This window comes from Notothenia rossii (assembly GCF_949606895.1).
Source record: "Notothenia rossii genome assembly, chromosome: 9".
Taxonomy (NCBI): Eukaryota; Metazoa; Chordata; class Actinopteri; order Perciformes; family Nototheniidae; genus Notothenia; species Notothenia rossii.
Window position 1 is genome coordinate 76,109,496 of NC_136907.1, and position 11,272 is coordinate 76,120,767.

General features: G+C 40.7%; 1 protein-coding gene across 4 annotated transcripts in view; it reads left to right on the forward strand.

Annotated features, from left to right (window-relative positions):
• The window catches only part of LOC307020533 (cyclin-Y-like), a 29,854-nt gene extending 18,876 nt beyond the window's left edge, over positions 1-10,978 (forward strand). For all 4 annotated transcript variants that reach the window (XM_079651950.1, XM_079651951.1, XM_079651952.1 and 1 more), the window contains 5 exons: positions 289-346; positions 477-596; positions 4,472-4,638; positions 7,514-7,676; positions 8,633-10,978. In XM_079651950.1, the coding sequence (XP_079508076.1) occupies positions 289-346; positions 477-596; positions 4,472-4,638; positions 7,514-7,676; positions 8,633-8,749 (625 nt within the window). In that variant the 3' untranslated portion in view covers positions 8,750-10,978. The remainder of the gene's footprint in view (positions 1-288; positions 347-476; positions 597-4,471; positions 4,639-7,513; positions 7,677-8,632) is intronic.
• The last annotated feature ends 294 nt before the right edge of the window (positions 10,979-11,272 follow it).

The following is an 11,272-nucleotide window of genomic DNA, read 5'->3' on the forward strand; positions in this document are numbered from 1 at the left end:
TACACAACTCCAAACATAAGATGAAAATGAAAATAGAAATCCATAAAATGTTGAAAAAAAGCCAAATGTATTGTTTGATAAGTAAGAATCCATAAAGTAGATTATGAAATAATGTTGATTATACAAATCTACAGCAATAACAAAAACAAATATCAGCTATAATCATCTCTAATTCAGTCTATATAAATTATATTAACACCCTTTATAAATAACTTCACGGAGTTGTACTATAGCGACCTGAGTCTTATGAATGAAATCTATAATTTAACCATGTTTTTCTCATGCCAGGGACACAGAAGGAGCGATGCTGCTGGATATATTTGACGAGAAGCTGCACCCTCTCTCAGTAAGTCATCATCACTTATCATAGAAAACATTCTGCACAACTACCTCAGAGTCAGTTTTTGGAGTAATTGTGCTTTTAAATCTGCTCATTTAGGCATTTTACCTAAACGTTCCTTTTCTCTTTCTTCCAGAAAACAGAGGTTCCCCCGGACTATGACCAGATCGACACGGAGCAGAAACAGATCTACCGATTTGTCCGGACGTTGTTCAGTGCCGCTCAGCTCACTGCAGAGTGTGCCATCGTCACTCTGGTGAGGTCCTTCACCTCATTTATCCTCCTATAGAGGGGTGAAGGGATCAAGTAATTTTGAAGGTCGACCCAAAAGGTCTTCCTACACAAAAAGCCAATAGGATTTTTTAGAAGAAAAAAAACGTTTGATACTTACATGTTTTCTCCACAGATTGCTGCCACTTTTCTAATATTTGAAGCGTAACTGCAATCTCCAGAGATAAGAAGCTAACGTTAGGCTATAAAGGAACTACAGCACGGTCACATGACTTCACGTCACCACCGCTAAGCTAAAGGTGGCTAATGTTGGGCTATAAAGGAACTACAGCACGGTCACATGACTTCACGTCACCACCGCTAAGCTAAAGGTGGCTAATGTTGGGCTATAAAGGAACTACAGCACGGTCACATGACTTCACGTCACCACCGCTAAGCTAAAGGTGGCTAATGTTGGGCTATAAAGGAACTACAGCACGGTCACATGACTTCACGTCACCACCGCTAAGCTAAAGGTGGCTAATGTTGGGCTATAAAGGAACTACAGCACGGTCACATGACTTCACGTCACCACCGCTAAGCTAAAGGTGGCTAATGTTGGGCTATAAAGGAACTACAGCACGGTCACATGACTTCACGTCACCACCGCTAAGCTAAAGGTGGCTAATGTTGGGCTATAAAGGAACTACAGCAAGGTCACATGACTTCACGTCACCACCGCTAAGCTAAAGGTGGCTAATGTTGGGCTATAAAGGAACTACAGCACGGTCACATGACTTCACGTCACTACCGCTAAGCTAAAGGTGGCTAATGTTGGGCTATAAAGGAACTACAGCACGGTCACATGACTTCACGTCACCACCGCTAAGCTAAAGGTGGCTAATGTTGGGCTATAAAGGAACTACAGCACGGTCACATGACTTCACGTCACCACCGCTAAGCTAAAGGAGGCTAATGTTGGGCTATAAAGGAACTACAGCACGGTCACATGACTTCACGTCACCACCGCTAAGCTAAAGGTGGCTAATGTTGGGCTATAAAGGAACTACAGCACGGTCACATGACTTCACGTCACCACCGCTAAGCTAAAGGTGGCTAATGTTCGGCTATAAAGGAACTACAGCACGGTCACATGACTTCACGTCACCACCGCTAAGCTAAAGGTGGCTAATGTTCGGCTATAAAGGAACTACAGCACGGTCACATGACTTCACGTCACCACCGCTAAGCTAAAGGTGGCTAATGTTCGGCTATAAAGGAACTACAGCACGGTCACATGACTTCACGTCACCACCGCTAAGCTAAAGGTGGCTAATGTTCGGCTATAAAGGAACTACAGCACGGTCACATGACTTCACGTCACCACCGCTAAGCTAAAGGTGGCTAATGTTCGGCTATAAAGGAACTACAGCACGGTCACATGACTTCACGTCACCACCGCTAAGCTAACGGCGGCTAATATTGGGCTATAAAGGAACTACGAAACGGTCACATGACTTCACGTCACCACCGCTGCTAAAGGTGGCTAATGTTGGGCTATAAAGGAACTACAGCACGGTCACATGACTTCACGTCACTACCGCTAAGCTAAAGGCGGCTAATGTTGGGCTATAAAGGAACTACAGCACGGTCACATGACTTCACGTCACCACCGCTAAGCTAAAGGTGGCTAATGTTCGGCTATAAAGGAACTACAGCACGGTCACATGACTTCACGTCACCACCGCTAAGCTAAAGGAGGCTAATGTTCGGCTATAAAGGAACTACAGCACGGTCACATGACTTCACGTCACCACCGCTAAGCTAAAGGTGGCTAATATTGGGCTATAACGGAACTACAGCACGGTCACATGACTTGACTTCGCCACCGCTAAGCTAAAGGCGGCTAATGTTGGGAATGATGACGTTTAGTCGTCTCATTTAGACTCTTGTTAGCAACCACAGTTTTTAAGACACAAAGAAGCTTCAGACATTCACCAGTTGGGTTATTTAGTGCCGTATTTTATGTCGTAGAACAAAATGTGATAATCTCGTAAACTCCTGTTAACCATAGAGTTTATTTTGGGAGTAAAACAATTCATTCCCGGGTTAACGACTCATCTCTGCACGACTTCTTTATATATTTTGGGATCACACCATAAACATTCATAACAAAAAGGGGGACTTGTCACATAAAAAAAACAAGATTTCTCACAAAGGTTAAGGTGGAATCTGCTTCAACTGTGTCCCACTCCCCACACACATTATCACACACACACACACACTTCCTGTTGAGGCCTCAGGGGAAATTCTGCCCTGATGTGTAGAGACAAGCCAGGGATGTGTGTAAAATGGTGATGAGACGTGTGCATCCAAAATACCATGTCGTCTGAGTGTGTGTGTGGGGGGGTCAGTGAAGATGAATTCCTCCTGACACCATCGAGTGGAGCATGGACATAGATAAGTAAAACAGATTAGATCAGGGGGTTACTAAGCTTTTTCCTTAAGGGACCCCTTTTCTGTCATTAAGTAAACTGACAACCATTAACTCAAGAAAATATTTCATGTTATATTTCGTATAATATTGAAAGCATAACAAGAAACTGTACATTTACCCCATAATTGAACACAATAACTGCAGGAGGTTTGTTTAAATTAACTGTTTGGATTCATTTTGAGCTGATCATTTCAGGTCAATATTGCCTTCCTGTTTTTAAGGACGTTAAAGAACAATCATCTGTCCTTATTATGAATTGTAATCTTATAAATTTCAACAATCAAACATACTCAACCACGTTTACCATGCCTGCATCTTGTCAGATTGAAAAAAATAAGTATACAGATCTTAAGAAAAGCCAAAAATAACTATTTCATATTTTTTTCTCCCAGAAATGAGTGAAATCCTTAGATATAATCCAAAATAAATTATCTTACACATTTTAAAAATCAATAAGGCTTTATAACCCCCCTTTTAAAGCTTTGGCGACCTCTACTGGGGGGTCCATACTCCGAGTTCAGGACCCATTGGGTTAGATGGGAGTTCTGTTGTCGGGGTTTGAGTTTTGTCTAGTTTTGGGTTTATTTTGCTGTTCTGTTCTCCCTGTCTCATGTTTTCCTTCTTGTGTCTTGTCTGGTCCTTCTCCCTGTGTTTTCCTTCCTGTCGTTAGTTCCCTGTTGTGTCTGATTGTCTAATTGTGTTCCCCTGTTGCCCTTGTGTTTCTCCCTCCCCTGCCCAGCTGTTTCTTGTCCCGTGATTACCCCTCCCTGTATTTAGTCTTCCCCTGTCGGTTCATTGTTTTGTTTTTCCTGTCTCCCTCCATGTCAGTCACCGTCAGCTTTTTGGTATTGTATCTTCCTTGCATTTTATGCCATGTTTTTGCCATCAGCTTTTAAAATAAAGCTCGCTTTTGTTTTCTAGACCAACTTACCTTTTTTTGTAGTCTACTTTTGGGTCCTACCTTTCCCAAATCGTAACATTTGTTTTTCATAGCCTCTTTTGTGTCCGTAGGAGCCATATGTTAAAATGTAGAATTTGATATATTATGTGTGTATATATATTTGAACATTGTATTCTTTGTTATGAGTATTATTATATCATTTATTTAAACCAGCTGTTGTAAAATTGACGTCATAGCCGACCGCAGCTGCTGGTAATGAGAAGTTAGAAAGAGAAAAGAATCACGGAGCGATATCGTTTTTTGACTTTTGAACATATGTGTACCTTTTTTTGTTTAAGTAAAAAAGAGTCAACCAAACTTTCCTTAGACGTATTTTTGTTGGAGTCAAGTTTATTGCTACTTGCGGATATATTCATTTTTGGATTAGACAGAACTACAGTGTCTATTTAAAGCCTTTCCTACTGCTTCACTTCCACGCCCAGTCCTCCTCAGTGTTGATTCTTTACTCCGTGTTGTTGCTCAGATCTACCTGGAGCGGCTGCTGACCTACGCAGAGATCGACATCACTCCCGGGAACTGGAAAAGGATCATTCTCGGCGCCATCCTGCTGGCCTCCAAGGTGTGGGACGACCAGGCCGTGTGGAACGTGGACTACTGCCAGATCCTCAAAGACATCACTGTGGAGGACATGTGAGTTCATACTGAGGAATGGGATTCGTTTTATATTAAGGACTTTGGTATTTAAAGGTCAGCTATCATGCAACATCCACTTCTTCATGTCTCTTCTACATCAACATGTGTCCCCTCTTCTCCATGTCTCTTTTACATCAACATGTGTCCTCTCTTCTTTATGTCTCTTCTACATCAACATGTGTCCCCTCTTCTTTATGTCTCTTCTACATCAACATGTGTCCCCTCTTCTTCATGTCTCTTCTACATCAACATGTGTTCCCTCTTCTCCATGTCTCTTCTACATCAACATGTGTCCCCTCTTCTTCATGTCTCTTCTACATCAACATGTGTCCCCTCTTCTCCATGTCTCTTCTACATCAACATGTGTCCCCTCTTCTTCATGTCTCTTCTACATCAACATGTGTCCCCTCTTCTCCATGTCTCTTCTACATCAACATGTGTCCCCTCTTCTCCATGTCTCTTCTACATCAACATGTGTCCCCTCTTCTTCATGTCTCTTCTACATCAACATGTGTCCCCTCTTCTCCATGTCTCTTCTACATCAACATGCGTCCCCTCTTCTTCATGTCTCTTCTACATCAACATGTGTCCCCTCTTCTCCATGTCTCTTCTACATCAACATGTGTCCCCTCTTCTTCATGTCTCTTCTACATCAAAATGTGTCCCCTCTTCTTCATGTTTCTTCTACATCAACATGTGTCCCCTCTTCTCCATGTCTCTTCTAGATCAACATGTGTCCCCTCTTCTTCATGTTTCTTCTACATCAACATGTGTCCCCTCTTCTCCATGTCTCTTCTACATCAACATGTGTCCCCTCTTCTTCATGTCTCTTCTACATCAACATGTGTCCCCTCTTCTTCATGTCTCTTCTACATCAAAATGTGTCCCCTCTTCTTCATGTCTCTTCTACATCAACATGTGTCCCCTCTTCTTCATGTCTCTTCTACATCAACATGTGTCCCCTCTTCTTCATGTCTCTTCTACATCAACATGTGTCCCCTCTTCTTCATGTCTCTTCTACATCAACATGTGTCCCCTCTTCTTCATGTCTCTTCTACATCAACATGTGTCCTCTCTTCTTCATGTCTCTTCTACATCAACATGTGTCCCCTCTTCTTCATGTCTCTTCTTCATCAACATGTGTCCCCTCTTCTTCATGTCTCTTCTACATCAACACGTGTCCCCTCTCCTTCATGTCTCTTCTACATCAACATGTGTCCCCTCTGTGGAAAGAGACTCTGAAAGTTTCAGGAACAAAGATTCTCTCTCTTTTTGATCCATTTCTTTAAAAACCTGTCTGAAAATGAGCTGATCAGATTTTGGCCACTTTATGACGTCATAACGATGTTTTGGCTTGAGTAACCATTAGCCAATCAGCAACCAAGGTAACCCCCCCCCCCCCCCCTTATCACCTGAATCTCCTCCTAGAGCACCATTGAGTTCTTTGTAACCAAATCTCTCTCACAGGGGCGTGGGGAGGGGCTCCTTATTTTCATCTAAAGTAACAGACAGAGAATCAGCACTTTGGAAACAGGGCTGAAACAGAGGGGATTATGGGTAATGCTGCAATGATCTGTTTGGTGTTTGGAGCCAAACACTTCAGAGACATGTTTTATATATATCTGAGAACCTATAATATATTGATGAAAAACAGTATAATAGGGGACCTTTAACTCATATTAGGTTTGGGGCCAAAACAAAGATTAAGATTAATCCCTGTTACGGCCCGGCTCATAGGCTGCAACAAAAATGGGAGACCAGACAAGTTAATTGTTACAAAAAAACGTATTTATTTACGATATAACAAAAAACCAAAGGGCTTCAAAGAAAGGAGCGGAACAAACGAAGATTATTATCAATCCCTCAAAATACTTTCCTGCTGAATTTCCATTCATCATTGCATGGACACTCAAATATACATTTCTCTCAGAGTCAATGATATTAATCCCAGGACAAGTTAAGACAATGTTAAAAGGAAATAGAGATCAATGCTTTGCCATTTTTGCAGCCCCTTGATTGGTCAATATCAGACAGATTTATGACTGGTAACCTCCTGCAGCTGCATGCATGCAATTTAAAAGTTGGACATTTAGTTAAAATGATGAAAATAAGGAATGAATGTCTGTTCTCCTAAAACTGATATGCAAGCACTGATCTAGAGTAAGTCAAACTACCAGACTCAGGGTCATAAGAAGTTTAAACACCTGAACTTTGAAAGAACATCCATAACTTTCATCTTACAAATTATTTATCTAACATATCATATTCCAATTACTTGTATATAAACTCTTATTGCACTATTTATATTCTATTTGTATTTACTTGCACTATTTTTATCAGGCTCATCCAACAGTGCAACACAATACAACTGTGACCTGACATATCTACACTGGAGCTATGTACGAATGACAATCAAAGCGAAAGAGAGTGTACTAATGAGGCGATGTCGATGAGGAAACCGTTGCTATTGAAGAGCTTGGCTGAATGATTCTTCTAGTAGAGAGGCGATTTTGTTTTGGTCCACCTGTAGAGACAACACAAACATGTTCAACACCCCATGACATTACAAATAAGAGGTACACCAATATGTTAGAAAGTAGAGATATGGCCCATCATTACATCAAAGACACAGACAGATAAACATACGCAAGTTGGTCAAAACAAATGAGGCATAACATTAGGAGAGAGAACCATTAAGATTCTTGAAGTGACTAATAACATTAACGTGGGCAGGTGAGTGTGCACAGGAGTAGGTATGTACATTAAGCTCTTAGAGGAGAAGGTGTGTGTGTGGGACGGCTTGAATCTTGAAAAAGTAGTATCTCTTGTTTTGATTTTATCACTGAACCTCCTGCTCGTTCTTCTCTCACAGGAACGAGTTGGAGCGGCACTTCCTGGAGCTGCTGCAGTTCAACATCAACGTGCCGTCCAGTGTCTACGCCAAATATTACTTTGACCTGCGCTCGCTGTCAGAAACCAACAACCTGAGCTTCCCTCTGGAGCTGCTCAGCAGAGACAAGGCCCTGAAACTGGAGGTGAGGCGCCTCCATGCAAAGTCTGCTCTCTGTACGTGTTCAAAGATCTCTTACTTTAGTGCGTCCAGCGGTGGTTTGAAAGAAAGACATAAACCACAAAACTGTAAACATGAGTTTCTATTCTATACAATGTGGTTAAAAAAAAACAGAACATTGAGCAGATTGTTGCTTCTTTGGAGGTATCTCTATTCCACCATCATTTCCACAGCCAACATAAAAAAGGAAACCAACAAAATATCGTGACTGTTGTTAATTTTGACAATTTAAATTAGCATGTCAAATCTTTTCTTTGACATCTTGTATGATTGCGCATCAAAGAAAGGTACTGTGGATACTAAAAGTAGAGTATTTGTTCCTTAACACTAGAACCGCCAACGGGTACATTTTACCCGCAGCTGTTTCTTGATTGTATAACTTTTTTTCAATCAAATATTCAAGTCTCCCAGTCCGTGACTTTTCCTGAAAGTGTGTTATGTAGCACCCTCTGTTATTAAAAATGGTCAATATGAAGTCAGATTGAAAAAATGGCCCAAAGAATGTCCATTTATACCCATCAGCGCCAGCGGGTAATATTTACCTTATAGAAAATGCAGTGATTCTCGCACTATTGATCTCACGCAAGAACATAAACATGACGTGTTGCTATAGCAACGCCTGTTGTTTACTGCGGTTCCTTAGAGAGACACTGTTAACGATATGTTATACTTCATGCTATCTGCACACTAGATAGCATATGAAAGCTGAGAGTCCACAGATTCTATTGGTCTAAGTTTCATCACTCTGCGATCAAAACTCACTGTTAACCCTGTGTTCTAGTATGATAAATAAAAGAACATTGTACCTTGAAAATCAATGCATTCTATTAGCGGGTACATTTGACCCGTTGGCGGTTTTAGGTATACAGCGACCTCTGGCGGTTCTAGTGTTAATAAAAACAATCCCTGTCCTCTTTTCAGGCTATCTCCCGGCTGTGTGATGACCGGTACAAGGACGTCCGGAAAGCTGCCAAAAAGCGCTCCTCCAGCACGGACAATCTATGTGGCATCAAATGGGTTCCTGCTATCCTCTCCTAACCAATATGAATCTGAACACTGGCATCAGGCTGCAGGAACACCGGCTGGGTGAAAAAACTCACAAGGGCGAAATACACCAACATGGTTTTATTCACAAGAACTTTACTTTGGATTACAGATGATACCAAGACGGTGGGATTTGGTTTTGCTTGAGTGGAGGCAAGAAAGTGGAACCACATCGGATGTTGTCTTGAGTTTTTCTCAGTGCCTCAACTCTCCTGATAATGAAAGAGAACTTCCTGACTGTTATAGTATCTGTGGGAAACATTTATTTGGACCCACCTGGAACATCCTGGACTCAAAAAGCCTCATTCTTCCTGGGACACGGCACTCTGTTCAGTTTTGTGTCCGGCCTATTTGAAAACATTTGACATAACCTGCCTTTGAGAATGGCCGTGCATCTCCACAACGAAGCATACTATTTATTTGACTTTGATTATACGTGGACTTCTGCCTGAACCCATAGCACCTGCAGAGTTCCAGTAGTGTAGCACTGGACTTATTATTTATTACTTAGAATAATTGAAGTGTTAGAAAGTGTTCTCCTTTGGCAATATGTATATTCAAGGTTTACAGTGTTTGTAGTGTACCTTCCGATACTCAGGTAGTCCGTTTAATCTATTGTGATGCTCCCCTATAGGGTTGAAAGTGACAAATTACATATTGTGAAGGACAGAATTAATATAATCTTGTGATATTTTCCTATTTTAGGGACATTAATAATCAAACTACCACATTTTCTTGGCCTGTATAGCAAGAAATATAACCCGTTTTCCAGAGTTTCTGATTCTGTACTCATCAGACTCTGGTTATATATTAACATGATTATTACAAGGCCTTTTAGCAGTTTCAGTCAATTCAAATTTAGATGCCCAATATAAGCTTTGAATAGAGTAAGCACAGCTCACTGCTGACATCTAGTGGACATTTGAGGATTTGAGATTAGTTTTGTTTACCCAAATACCATTTTTATAGCGGTATGTATTGGAATAGATATTTATACTAATGCAGGGTGACTTTACACCTTACAAATGTATCAAGCACCAAAATATAGTGTTACTTTAAAACACAGGACAGTGCGTTGTTTTCAATTATTCAGTATTACCGTGCATTACATCTACTGCACACAGTCCCTGGAAAGTTAACTTATATTGAAAGACTTCAGTACATCCATGCATGCAGTCTTGTCTGCATAAGGTGGTTTCTCTAACTTTCCCAATTGTTTTTAAACACTCAAACAAAACTGCTCCAATCCTTATGTTCGTTTCACCATTTATTGCGAGGAGACGGTCAAAAATACAGTCCGATCGGTGGTAGTAGTACAAGTTAGATGGCTGATTGTGATGAGAAATGGTAGGAAAGTACGGTACAAATTGCGAAAGAGTATGCAGTAGAAATGCGGATAACCGAAACATTTCATCACCAGACTCAACCCCCTTCTCTCTTACATGCAAAACCACAAGTGATGAGTTACAAATACCACATAATAGGAAAAGATCGACCTCACATTTGGCTCCTACACCTAAAAATGCATCAGGATAGACAGAGCTATTCCTTACTCCCTGAGATGTCCACCATTGTATGATTATTATTTTTTTTAATTTTTTTTTTTATAAATGGACACTCAGAAAAGATTTAAGAACAAGTTAACTTCCAGTGCTATGGATGAAAGACTGCTGTGGTAATGTGGCTGTGATGTGTAATATAAGACCGTAAAATATCACAAATCCCAAAATAAACTTCTCCCATGTTTCCAGCTGGGGGTTTATTGTTGGTCACACAGTCGTTCAATAACAGCCTGTAGCTGTCACACACATAAACGTCCATTAATCTGCTTTCTTTAGTGTTTGACAACCAATTAATCATGTTGCAAATCCACGGTGTCTGCCCTAAAAAATTAAGATTACTAAAATAATAGAAATACGGCACTATAGGGTGAACCACAAAGACTGCCTTTAAAGCCCAGAATCACACAAATATTGGACAAAATTAGATATTCTTAATTCACTTGTCAATGAGGGTCATTTTAAGAAACCCTAACTGCTGAGCCAAGTGTTGAAACTGGTATTTTGTAATTCCATCGTACGTTTATTTCCATCTTATTGCTATGTGCAAATATCTGATCAGGTTTTCATGTTTTCTTTCCCTCATTTGTGTGAAAACTGAAGCACTAAAATATACTTATTTTGCAAATTAACTTTGTATAACGTATAAAAAGTAGAAAAACTGGGAAGGTGTGCATTGTGATTTATTTGTGTGTGTGATCAAAGAAAAGCCCTTGTCTAAAAGTGTGTTATTGAAGAACTTTGTGTATTTACATAAGCTGCTTTTCCTAAAAATGTCCTCTATTTGATCTGAATGTTACCTTAATTAGATATTGACTCATGTAGCTGTCGCACCTGTTTGATACCGGCGTGCCTGCGTCTGATCCTCAGCTTCCAGTAAGGTTGACTGGGACTCTGACATCCCAACAATGCTTTGATAGCAGGCGGTAAGAATAGCTCTCTGCAGGCAGAACACAGT